The 12,500-nt window shown below is 46.5% G+C and overlaps 2 protein-coding genes across 2 annotated transcripts in view; both read left to right on the top strand.

The window, feature by feature from the left end:
* LOC308160355 (nuclear receptor coactivator 3-like) overlaps positions 1-6,500 on the top strand; it is a gene marked incomplete at its 5' end in the record, with an annotated part of 23,455 nt that extends 16,955 nt beyond the window's left edge. The window contains 6 exon segments of the mRNA XM_080534270.1: positions 1-254; positions 643-756; positions 1,531-1,780; positions 2,133-2,310; positions 2,739-2,943; positions 3,279-6,500. The exon segment at positions 1-254 is cut by the window's left edge and continues 88 nt beyond it. Of these exon segments, the coding sequence (XP_080390396.1) occupies positions 1-254; positions 643-756; positions 1,531-1,780; positions 2,133-2,310; positions 2,739-2,943; positions 3,279-3,290 (1,013 nt within the window). The 3' untranslated portion in view covers positions 3,291-6,500.
* A 2,616-nt stretch (positions 6,501-9,116) lies between these two features.
* The window catches only part of rbm38 (RNA binding motif protein 38), a gene marked incomplete at both ends in the record, with an annotated part of 14,157 nt that continues 10,773 nt past the window's right edge, over positions 9,117-12,500 (top strand). Inside the window, 2 exons of the mRNA XM_080533128.1 lie at positions 9,117-9,326; positions 11,929-12,052. Of these exons, the coding sequence (XP_080389254.1) occupies positions 9,117-9,326; positions 11,929-12,052 (334 nt within the window). The remainder of the gene's footprint in view (positions 9,327-11,928; positions 12,053-12,500) is intronic.

The raw sequence follows: 12,500 nt of genomic DNA on the forward strand, positions 1-12,500 counted from the left end.
GGGGCTACCCGGGGGCGCCCCCCTCCATGGCCATGCAGTCGGCCTACGGCGGGGGGGGGCCCATGCACGGCCAGCCCCAGCAGGGGGGCTTCGGCCCCATGCTCTCCCAGATGGGCCAGGGGGGGGGCAGCTTCCCCGGGATGGGGGGCATGGGGGGCATGGGTCACCCCCGCGCCAACATGATGAGGCCCAGGATGATGAGCGCCACCAAGCCCATGAGGCTGCAGCTGCAGCAGAGACTGCAGGGCCAGCAGGTATATATACTGTACAGCGGAGGCAGCGTTAATCCACCTACATCCAATAAACCACGATGACGCTTTCACTTTCGTTTCCCTTTTAACAAGGATGTCGTTGGCGATCAAAGATCACTCTGTCATTACATATACTGTATATTCATTCTGTGCTTGTATATGTTTTTATTATATTCACTTTATGTTCTTATTCCTGTTGTAAAGCACTTTGAGCTGCATTTCTTGTATGAAAGGTGCTATATAAATAAAGCTTTACTTACTTACTTACTTACTTACTTACATAGAGGCTGCAGGACACACACACACACACACACACACACACAGACTAACCACGTGCTGTGCTATGTAACAGCCCCTCTCCACACTGACGCGGCTCCCCCTCCCTCCTCAGTTTATGAGTCAGACCCGGCAGGGCATGGCCATGAAGATGGAGAGTCCTGGAGGAGGAGGCCCTGCCATGAACCCTGCCATGCGCCCGGGGATGCAGCCTGGCATGGGGGCGCAGGTAGGTGTCTCTGGTCCTTTTTAGCATACACACACACTCACATATACACGCACACACTCACATATACACAGACACAAACACACACACACACACACACACACACACACACACTCACACACATACACACACACACACACACGCACACACATATACACAGACACACTCACATATACACACACACACTCACATATACACACACACACTCACATATACACAGACACACTCACATATACACACACACATGCACATACACGCACACCACACACACATATACACTCACATATACACACACACATGCACATACACGCACACCACACACACATATACACACTCACACACATACACACACACACACACACACACACATATACACAGACACACTCACATATACACACACACATGCACATACACGCACACCACACACACATATACACACATACACACACACACACACACACACATATACACGCACACCACACACACATATACACACATACACACACACACACACACATATACACACACACCACACACACATATACACACACACACACACACACACACACACACACACTCTTTGGGAAGGCAGTTCGGCCTGACTTTCCTCACACCCAGAACCCCCTCTCTCTCCACACACACACACACACACACACACACACACTCTGTCTGCCTGTGTGTTTGTCCCTGCCCCAGCCCGGCTTCACACTCACATATACACGCACACACACACCTCACTCAGTCTGCCTGTGCCCCCCCCCCCCCCCCCCGCCACAGCCCGGCTTCCTGAACGCCCAGATGATGGCCCAGCGCAGCAGAGAGATGGTCACCATGCAGATGAGGAGGCAGCGCATGATGATGCTGATGCAGCAGCAGCAGCAGCAGGCGGCCGCAGCCGCCGCCGCCGCCGCGGGGGGGTTCAGCCCCCCTCCCAACGTCACGGCACCCGGCGGCATGGACGCGCCCATGGGAGGGCCCAGCATGGGCCAGCCCGGCCCTCAACAGTTTGGCTACGGGGGCAGCTACGGTGAGTCACAGAGTCAGCAGAGGGTTGCTGCCCCCTAGTGGCGAGGTCGTGTGCAGCAGCGGTTGTAGAGATGGAGACGTGTCTTGTCTTGTCTGCAGGGCCGCTGCTGGGCATTTGGGTGCCCTAAGCATAATTGCGTTAGTAGTTTGCCTTCGTTTAAGTAATTAATTAATCATTCATGTTAGGAGGATCGTTAGGCTGTTTTGGTGCCCTACGCAGAGCCTGAGATGAGTGTGTACTGTCTGTCTGTATCGCCTCCTTGTCTAAAGGGCAGGGATGGAGGGATGGATGATGGAGGAAAGTGTGTGTGTGCGTGTGCAGCTAAACAGCTAAATATCATCTGTTCCTCCAGGGATGGCCCAACAGGGGGACCCCTCGTTCGGCCCTTCGAGCGGCAGCCCCCCCAACGCTATGATGTCTGGCCGCCTGGGTCCTCAGAACCCCATGATGCAACAGCACCCCCAGGGGGGCCCCATGTACCAGAGTGCAGACATGAAAGGGTGGTCGCAGGCAGGCATGGCCCGCAACAGGTGGGTAACCACGGAGATACTCAATAAAGCAAGATGTCCGACACTCAAGTCTGTGGAATGAACATGTAAAACTTAGGTCTGCCTTGTCTGCTTGTCTGCCTGTCTGCCTGTCTGCCTGTCTGCCTGTCTGTCTGTCTGTCTGTCTGCCTTGGCTGCCTTGTCTGTCTGTCTGCCAGTCTGTCTGTCTGCCTTGTGAGTCTTGTCTGCCTGTCTGCCTGCCTGCCTGTCTGTCTGCCTGCCTGTCTGTCTGCCTGCCTGTCTGTCTGCCCGTCCGTCCGTCCGTCCTAGAGTTGCACTGGAAGTTGTCAGACATTCTAAGTGATCTTAAAAAAAAAAGAAGATAATAATAATAGTATTCTTACCTAACTAATAGGCGCTGCAGGTGTGTTACCTACTAAACCTTCCCTCTTCTCCGTTTCCCTCCCCAGCTCGTACCCCCAGCAGCAGTTTGCCCAACAGGGCAACCCTGGGCAGCAGCAGTTTGCCCAGCAGGGCAACCCCGGGCAGTACGGGGGCATGATGATGAACGGGGGGATGCCCTCCAGCGGAGGAGGGGGCCACATGGGTCAGATGGGGGGTCAGATGGGCATGAACCCCATGGTGATGGGACGCATGCCTATGGGGCCTGATCAGGTGTGTACAGCACTCTACTGGTTTGTGTGTGTTTTTTTTTTTTACTTCTATAGACGTCCATGTTTATTTTTGTTTGTTTGTTTAAATATACACGCACGCACGCCACGCACGCACACCCACACACACACACTCTCAAACACACACTCTCAAACACACACACACACACACACGCACACGCACACACACACACACACGCACACGCACACACACACACACACACGCACGCACGCACGCACGCACACCCACACACACACACTCTCAAACACACACTCTCAAACACACACACACACACACACACAACTGACCCTGTTTCCCCTCTCTTCTTTACCTCACAGAAATATTGCTGAACTGAAGACACCGGCGCTTCTGGTGGAACAGACTCACTGTGACGCCCGTTCAGAGAGACAGACGAGTGTGTGGTGTTGGACAAGGCTGTGTGTGTAGTGTGATACTCCCACCAGCTGGGGGTGCTGTTTCTCTAGGACTCGAGGCCTGTGTTGGTCTGAGGAAAACAGACTGAGAAAAAACATACATCTATGTAAATCAGACACATACACACATACACACACACACAGACACACACACACACACACCATACACACATATGCACAACTGTATAATTCCTCCATCAGACTTCATTGAAGTAGTTTGATTAGATTCCTCTCTATGGGTTGTGTGTGTTTCTACTCTGGACGCACCTCACTCACTGGACCAAACCAATGGAAAGTGGGCACACACTCGAGAATGGTCTGGAGACAACGGGCAGGTGGACAGAGACAGACATGAAAAGACCTCCTCTCTTAGGTGGGACGCACCATCGTGCTGTGTTGTTCACCCTGAACTCTCTCTCTGCTTTGGACCGTCATCGGAGAAAGACAGTGTTACCCAGCTCTGTGTATGAAAGCCTTGTTTTCCCGATGCCCTGAATTCATCCTTAAAAGTATAACATCCATTACGAAGGACTATCAGGCCCTGCTGAAATTCTTCAGGCCCTGAAGTTAGTCGTTGAAAGTCAGCATCCATATACACACAGTGGTCCCACTGGGAGCGCTGGGTTAAGGTACGACAGAAATACTAGTTGGCTGTAATTGCACTTTATGGAAAGGCTGTCGTCGAAAGGATTGTGGCAATATTTCGTGGTCATAGAGGCCTTTACCCAAGAATTAATGCATAACAGCAAAACTGTGTTGTTTATTTGTTGTGAGTGTTCTAGTTTTCTTTTCTGAGGATGGGGACTATTGATTGGAGAAGGGTAACCAAGGGTAACCATGATCATTGTTATAAATGGGTAACCAATGGTGAGGCAGTAAGCACAGATTTTATAAAAAAACACTTTCTTCTACAGTGTGTAGAGACTATGGGGACGTAAGCAGATTCATAATTGGAATTATTTTGCAGTCGGTTCTTGATATGAGATGACCTCTCACAAGTGCACAATTCCCGTCATATTTGTACTACAATTCATACATGTAAATGAGCATTTTAAAATCAAGGCATACGTATATTGTATTTTTTATGGAGAAATTAATAGTGTTGTGCTCTTGGTTGCCTTTTAAGCGCCAACGAATGGAATGGTTACCACATAAGAGCAATTTGTTGCCAATGGCTTAATTAAGAATTGATTCCTACAGTAGTCACACTGTAAAAGAAAGTGTTAGCCAGATTTTAGTGTATGTTTATGCAGATTTATAGCAATAATCCTTCATCTAGGCTTTCCTCTGAGGGCGAAATGAAGCATCATTTACTCAAAGCGAAGGTACTGCAGTATTAGATGCGACGTCTTGTTCCGAATTTATTTCTTTTGTCTGTGAATACAAATTGTAAATATGCTTCAAATGTATTATATATAAATATATATGCTTTTGTAGGTCACATACTGTTTTTGCACAGATTGTAAGGCTTGATATTTAAAGTATAATTTTCTTATTCTGTCGTAGGTCAAAACAGCTTTTATTTTCAGTACTTCAAACATGGGTGAAAAGGGAGGGGGTCCTTCTTTTTATCAATACTGAAAACATTTTCGTTTGGTTTCTCTCAGAAAAGCTAAAACTGCCACTTTCGTTCTCTCAGAAAGCACTTTTTTCCTTCTTTTGTGATCTTCAAATCGTACATTTCTCCTTTCCAATGACATCTGCATAGAAGTAGAGGTGCTAGTGTGATCCTATCATTTGTATTCATTTATTTTATTAACAAAGGCTAACAAACTCAAAAGATGCCTATACAAGATGTGACAGGTGATGATGATGATGATGATGATGATGATGATGTTGTCAGGCGTACGGGGGTCTAGGTGGTACCAGTGTGCGGGGTAGATGTTCTCAGACAGAACCCCATGTTTCAATGGAGTCCAATGACTCTAGTTCCTTTCTTGAGAATTCCATACAACGCTGTCAGTGACAGTGATACGGATATCGACGTATCCATTATATAGACAAATCAGAGCCATTGTAGATTCACAAGATGGCTCCTCTTTGGTCTCTTCCCCTCCCGGGGGGGTCATAGGGTCAGATGCTGGGTTGTGGTCGTAGTTTTCCTGTGTAGGTTTTTGAGTGACTTGTCTTGATCATGTTCTGTTCTGTTCTGTTTGGATTATTTTATTCTGAGCTGGTTAATATTGGGGGAGACTACCCTGGGTAGTGGGAGGTAATGTTGATTCCCTCAATGTGATTAATCTCTATCTCTCTTGTCTTGTCCTTAAAGATGATTTTGGACATTTTACATGATTTCATGTTGACATTTGATTTTTTTGCCTTTATTTCTGTTGTATTTTTACGTGAAGCTTTTTGAGAAATCTACCCTCATGCTCAATCCAAAGATTTGTGTTTTGTCATTCTGCAGTGCTTAGAAAGCGTTTTTTAACATAGATGGTTGGATTCATGTGTGCATTTATCTTTGCACAACATACACATAAGAATATGTTAGCATTTAAAACATGTATTTCCATATACAGAATAGTATAAACATGAGTCTGGTTCTGCTGAGCTGATTTGAATTTTGTTTGTGATTGCTTTTGCTTGTATCTCTTACAATGTATGGCCAGTAGATATGTGGAGCTGGAAATAGTGATTTCATGAGATTGACCACTCAGAGACGACACTCATTGTTTAGACTTAACCTGGGATACACAACGTTCTCAACAGATGTTAAACTATTTACAGTAGCAGTGCTGAAGACAATGGCTATCTTTTAACACAATGGAGAATGTTTTGATTTGTTTTATGGACTAAGCTGTTTTTATGGACTTAAAGTACATGTTCAACTTCATTATGTCATGGAATAGCCTAGAGTGGATTTAACATTTTCAGTTTTGATGAAGAATATGAAAAATAATTATCTACCGAATATTCAAGAGAAATGTTTTCTGTGCTTTGCTTTAAAGAAAAAAAGGATCCCTCTCGATGCGTCCTCGGATTTAAATGAAGAGAGGTGAAGACGATGTAACACAAGGGGGGAAAATAGACAGTCATCATTTCAGGATGTAAATTACTGTTGCATTTTTTCTTACTTGTTTCTTGATGTTAATATTGATGTAAATACAAATTTCTATTTAAACATTACATTGTGTGTCAGTTGTGTTTTCCATTGTGTGACTTCGATTAGTGCACTACAGCAATGGATGTTACAGTTGGCCTGGAAGTCGGGTTTTGGAGCAGGAGATTTAAGATGGCTGACCTCTCACTAACATGTTAGTTGTTATTTAGTTGAGTGTATAGAGTTAAGGAAGAGGCATACATATGTAGATATACATGATAGAGCTGACACAACTGTCTATTCCTGTCACTAGAACATCACTTCAATCAAAACATCTTCAATAAGGATTTTTCTCCACTGATCTACACATCCTACTGGACACAAACTGGACTTAAAAGTCAAAGAAAATGTATTTAAAAATTCTAATTGATAAAAAAAATTAAAACCAGAGAAGATACATTGAATTAAATAAGTTTGAGTGCTGTAATAGTAACATTTGTTTATAATGTATAACCTTACTTAATAGGAATCAATTACAAACACTGTTGATCAGGGCGTCACTACAAACCGAGCAAATGTAGAGTACCAAAAAATGCTCAGGAATGCTACCCTGATGCTTGGAGAGGCTTGAATGTCTGAGAGGGAGCAGCACAGTGGACGTCATCCCAGTCCCCCGACACCACGGTCTATACAACCCAGGGGCCAGAAGGAATCCCTTAATGGACAAAGTCAATTTCAAATCATAATTGTGCTTGCAACAATTAATTCAAGTGATAAAGGTGACTGGAAATGCGTTTCTTCGGTACAAAGCATTATTTTAGGTGCAAATCTAGTACAAGCATTGCTGTTTTTCGCACAATCTCTCGCAGGGCAGAGTTAGTTATAGGGGGGCACTTGTCGTCTGGGTATAAATAATGCGTGGAGACCATGGGTCTGCGTGAACCAGGGGTTCAGAGGTGAGAGAGGAGGTAAGAGGGGTGTCACAGGCCATGTGTCTAGAGAGAGGGGGGGTAGGGGGTACATGAGGAGAGAGGGAGGGGAACAGTGGAATGGGTGTGAATTGTTACAGTACAAACTGGGTAACAGGTGAGGAGGTGAATTCTTTAAACACATCAAAGCTTCTGAAGGCCTTTGACTGCTGCAATCGTGGGGTCCAACATCAATAGTGTGTTGGACGATAAGAACAACATCTGTCTAAAATATATATGGTGCAAATGTATATATATACAGTATATATCACTTTTCTCTCCTCCTTTCAATATAGAAAAAATCCTGCCAACTTAACTGTCCATGTTAATGATCTATTATGCTTTGATGCTTTGTCTCAGAGGGCCTAAAATACCACAGATTTAGGTAGGTAAGCCTAGGTATGCAGGGTTGATACATGTGTCACCCATGATGACCTTTGCCTGTGTGTGTGTGTGTGTGTGTGTGTGTGTGTGTGTGTGTGTGTGTGTGTGTGTGTGTGTGTGTGTGCGTGTGCGTGTGCGTGTGCGTGTGCGTGTGCGTGTGTGTGTGTGTGTGTGTGTGCGTGTGCGTGTGTGTGTGTGAGAGAGAGAGAGAGAGAGAGAGAGAGAGAGAGAGAGAGAGAGAGAGAGAGAGAGAGAGAGAGAGAGAGAGAGAGAGAGAGAGAGAGAGAGAGAGAGAGAGAGAGAGAGAGAGAGAGAGAGAGAGAGAGAGAGAGAGAGAGAGAGAGAGAGAGAGAGAGAGACAGTGAGAGGAGTATATTGAAGATAGGAGCGACGTCGATTGTTGAGCACGGTCACTTCCAAACAGCCTTTCATCTCCCTCCTGTGACTGGTCACCCCCCGCGCGCGCTTTTGTCTCCCAATTTCCTCTCGCCCGGTGCCCTGCCGGCTCTTTGATGTGTGCTACTGTCTCCAGCAGCCATCAAGTTAGACATTACAAGAAATAAACAAATGTTTTATGGTTAGTTAGGAACTCTTGAACCCTACAAATTGTGGCATCAGAGTTGGTCTCGTGGTGAACGTTACATCATATTTCTCTAAACTCACGATGAAAAAGATTCACCTATCTATTGTCTCCAAAAATACAATACGTTTATTCTATAACTTGCGCAAGCACCTCAGTATTATATCACTAGCGCCCAGGTAGACCATTCTGACCGCGGCTATTCGTTCAATAAGGCGATATATTTGCGAGCAGATGTATTTTTCTTTGTGTTACAGAAAGACAAAGGAGACAGGTGTGTGAGCAGGGCGCAGGGTGGAGCCAGGGGGGGTGTGGAGCTGAGGGGACGTCAGATACAAAGTTCACAGGGAAGACGCTCCGATCACGGATTGGACAAAGGAGAGTGGGCGTGTCTGAGTGGGCGTGTCTGAAACGCGCCTGGTAGCCTCTCTATTCCGGAGGATAGATAAAACAAGACCAGAGTGGACCTATCAAGGGGATACCGTTGCAGGAGGCTAACCGCTTTCGCTGGATGGGAAATAACTCAAACATGGAATGAAAGAACAAAGTCTTATTAGAGAACTATTATATCGATAAAGACAGGGGTTTTGTCAAGTCTGACTGCGAGCTTGTAAACCAATGCATCATTGCACACAGCACATTACTGTGCTCCCAAAGAAAGCCTAGCCTAACTCACGGCGAGAAAATTGTTGGTTAGAAGTTAGTAGTTCTGCCACCTGCGACTGTAAACATAATATAGTCTTCTTTATCACCCCCGAAGCTGCGCAGTAATGCTTTTGAGTCCATTTGTGGGCAGAGGTGTAGAAATAATGCATCCCACCATTCAGAAAGACACTACTTTCACCAAGATCTTTGTCGGCGGTTTGCCGTATCACACCAACGACGCGTCCCTTCGGAAATACTTCGAGACCTTCGGGGATATTGACGAGGCCGTAGTGATAACGGACAGGCAGACCGGGAAATCGAGAGGATACGGCTTTGTAAGTTCCTCTTCAATACCAGACGCGATCCCACACTTATACAACTGACATGTCTGTGGCTGTAGGCATGTCTATGTGGCTCATCCTTTCGCGGCTTCCCATTTTCTTTATTATATTAGACTATAATCGGGAGATAATGTGATGTCTGTGCGTTTCTCGTGAGCTTTAAAGTGGCGTTTGGTTTTAGTGCCATTTTGACAGTATTTTTAGTTTTGGGGCTAAACTCACTGACATGTTTATTCATTTTCTCTTAAGAGTCTGAGATGTAACCTGGGTAAGATTGATGATAAACCCAAGACGGATGATAAAACCAAGTTTACTGCGGGTCACGCAGTGCAAATACTTTATAGAAGCCATGTTGTGCACACCAGCAGTGCGTCTGTCTCAAGGCGGTTCGAAACCCTGGCTGGCCACGTGTCGAGGTGTCCTTGGGCAAGTCGGTTATGTTAGGAACAACTAAATAGCAACATCCATAAGACATTCAAATCCACACACTTGGACAGTCAACGCTCAGCCATTGATTCAAATCTTACATTTGAATCGTCATAGAGCATGCTTAGGGCCTATTCTAGAGAATTGAGTCCCAATAGCCTTGTAACAAAGTTACTACATTGTAACCAGCATAGGTCCCTTAGTACAGCTACCTACCATTGGATACTTTCACATACTATTTCCACTGCCACTTTGAATAGAAGTGAATAGAAGCACTGTTATTGTCTTACCATCTTGTGTACCAACTAGGCCATGATGAAAGTCACGCAACAGTTTCAGTTATGATTTACTGTAGGCTTTTTCAAGGTGGATTTAAAAGGGGGGGAAAAAACTGGCTGTTTCCTTTCAGACGAAGTGTTTTAAATACTAGCAGGCTTGCTTGCAGAATGTGCTGCCAGATAATCTGTAGAGAGCAGGGGTCTTAATAGGGCGTAACACAGCCACTCTGTCCATCCAACAAGTGTGTGCAGTGTGTGCTGTTGGCGGTCACATGTTTAAGCATGAGTAGATTATTCCGTAAAAAGCGTAACATCAATTATCTCCTGAGCCCTGAATAACAACAACCCCTACACAGGCACACACACAGGCACACACACACAGGCACACACACACACACACACACACACACACACACACACACACACACACACACAGCAGTAGATCTCTCACATTTTATCTCTGTTTCTTTATCTCTCTCCACCCTCTCTCTTTCTCTCTCCTCCCTACCTCCCTCTATTCCCCCCCACCCCCCTCTCTCTTATGGGTGGATGGTCGGTTTGTGTGTATGTGTGTGTGTGTGTGTGTGTGTGTGTGTGTGTGTATGTGTGTGTGCGTGTGTGTGTCAGCAGAAAGCAGTCCGCTGGTCACAGAGGTGTGACATGTCAGTTGGCGTTCTGAGATAAAGCATGCAGTTTCATTTTGACTTCCTCCCACACCTCCCCCGTCTGCCAAGCCGTGTATGGTTATGAGAGAGAGAGGGGGAGGTGGGAGGAGGGGGGGGGGAGAGGGAAAGTGAGTGTAGAGAGGGAGAGAAAGAGAAATAGAGACAGAGGCGAACATGACACTGAAAGCAATGCATACATATTTTCCCTGCTCTTTAATACTCTGATCATGAAGAGGTTATCCAACCACATTCTGGTCTTTCCATTTCACCCCTGACTTCTTCCCATAGCGATCTCATTCCCACACTATCCTCCAGAAACATAGCAATCATACCATCATCCAGTACATGTTCGCATAGGACGCCAGAGTCTGATGCTGTGAAATGAAAGCAACAGCCTTTACACTTCCATGTTTGGCTGTGCGTTCCGCCAGGGACGCTGATATAGTTTCCCCTGCTCATGTTAATATGCCGTTCAGCTGACGCTTTCATCCAAAGCCACTTACATTGCAGCGAGTGCATAATATTTTTCAGTATGGTCCCGGCGGAGGAAATCGAACCCACAACATAAGCATTGTTAGTGCCATGCTCTACCTACTGAGCCACAGAGGAGCAGAGTTGAACTCATGTAAGGCAACCATGCCTCAGCAGGGCGCTTCTGACTGCTCCTACAGTGTACTGTAATAAATGTGAGCCCTTCCACCACCCCCGCCCCTCCCCCCCCCCCGCCCCCGCCTACGCCCTGCAAGGGCCTCTCCAGCTGTGATGGCCTCTGTCCTTCAAGGAGACACCCTCCCACACATTAGCTTCAGAGGCAGCCGTTCATTAGTCGACCGCGTACATTAGCACTGAGACATGAGACCCCCCATCCTTGAGGTCAGCACTCACCCTCATCTCTGTCTCCCTCCCACGGCTTCGCTGTTTCCAACACTCACTACAGAATGAAAAACTGGGAGCTATGAATGACATTGACCCATACGTTCCCCTATGACAGAGTCCAACCAGGCAGCAAGGCATAGGGGTTTCCCAAGGGTTCTTCATCTGACACTGAAATGACTGTACACACACGCACACACACACACAAACATACACACACACACACAAAGTACAGTGTCTCCTAGCCTGCTTATCAGACAACCTTCAGTAGTACTTCCACTCAAAGTGAATACACACAATTCAGTTACACAATATGAGTTAATACTAATGCTATTTATGTTATTGTCCCAACAGGTGACTATGATGGACAGGGGGGCGGCAGATCGGGCGTGTAAAGACCCCAACCCCATCATCGACGGCAGGAAGGCCAACGTCAACCTAGCCTACCTGGGAGCCAAGCCACGCAGCCCTCAGACAGGTGAGTCACCACGTTGGTCATAGACACACACACACACACACGCACACACACAATCGCACGCACACGCACGTACACACACACACACACATACTCACGCACGCACGCACACACACAGACACTCACACACACACACTTGATGGCACACACACACACACACACTCACTCACGCACGCACACGCACATACACACACACACACATACTCACGCACACACACACACACACTTGATGGCACACACACACACACACACACTTGATGGCACACACACACACACACACACACACACACACACACTTGATGGCACACACACACACACACACACACACACTTGATGGCACACACACACACACACACACACACACACACACACACACACACAGCCTTGTGCCTTAGGCAGGGCCATGTGGCTCAGGCTTGTCAGTGTGTTAACCACCAGTGGGCACAGTTCA

Source organism: Nansenia antarctica (genome assembly GCF_963989245.1).
Source record: "Nansenia antarctica genome assembly, chromosome: 6".
In the NCBI taxonomy this organism is placed as follows: domain Eukaryota; kingdom Metazoa; phylum Chordata; class Actinopteri; order Argentiniformes; family Microstomatidae; genus Nansenia; species Nansenia antarctica.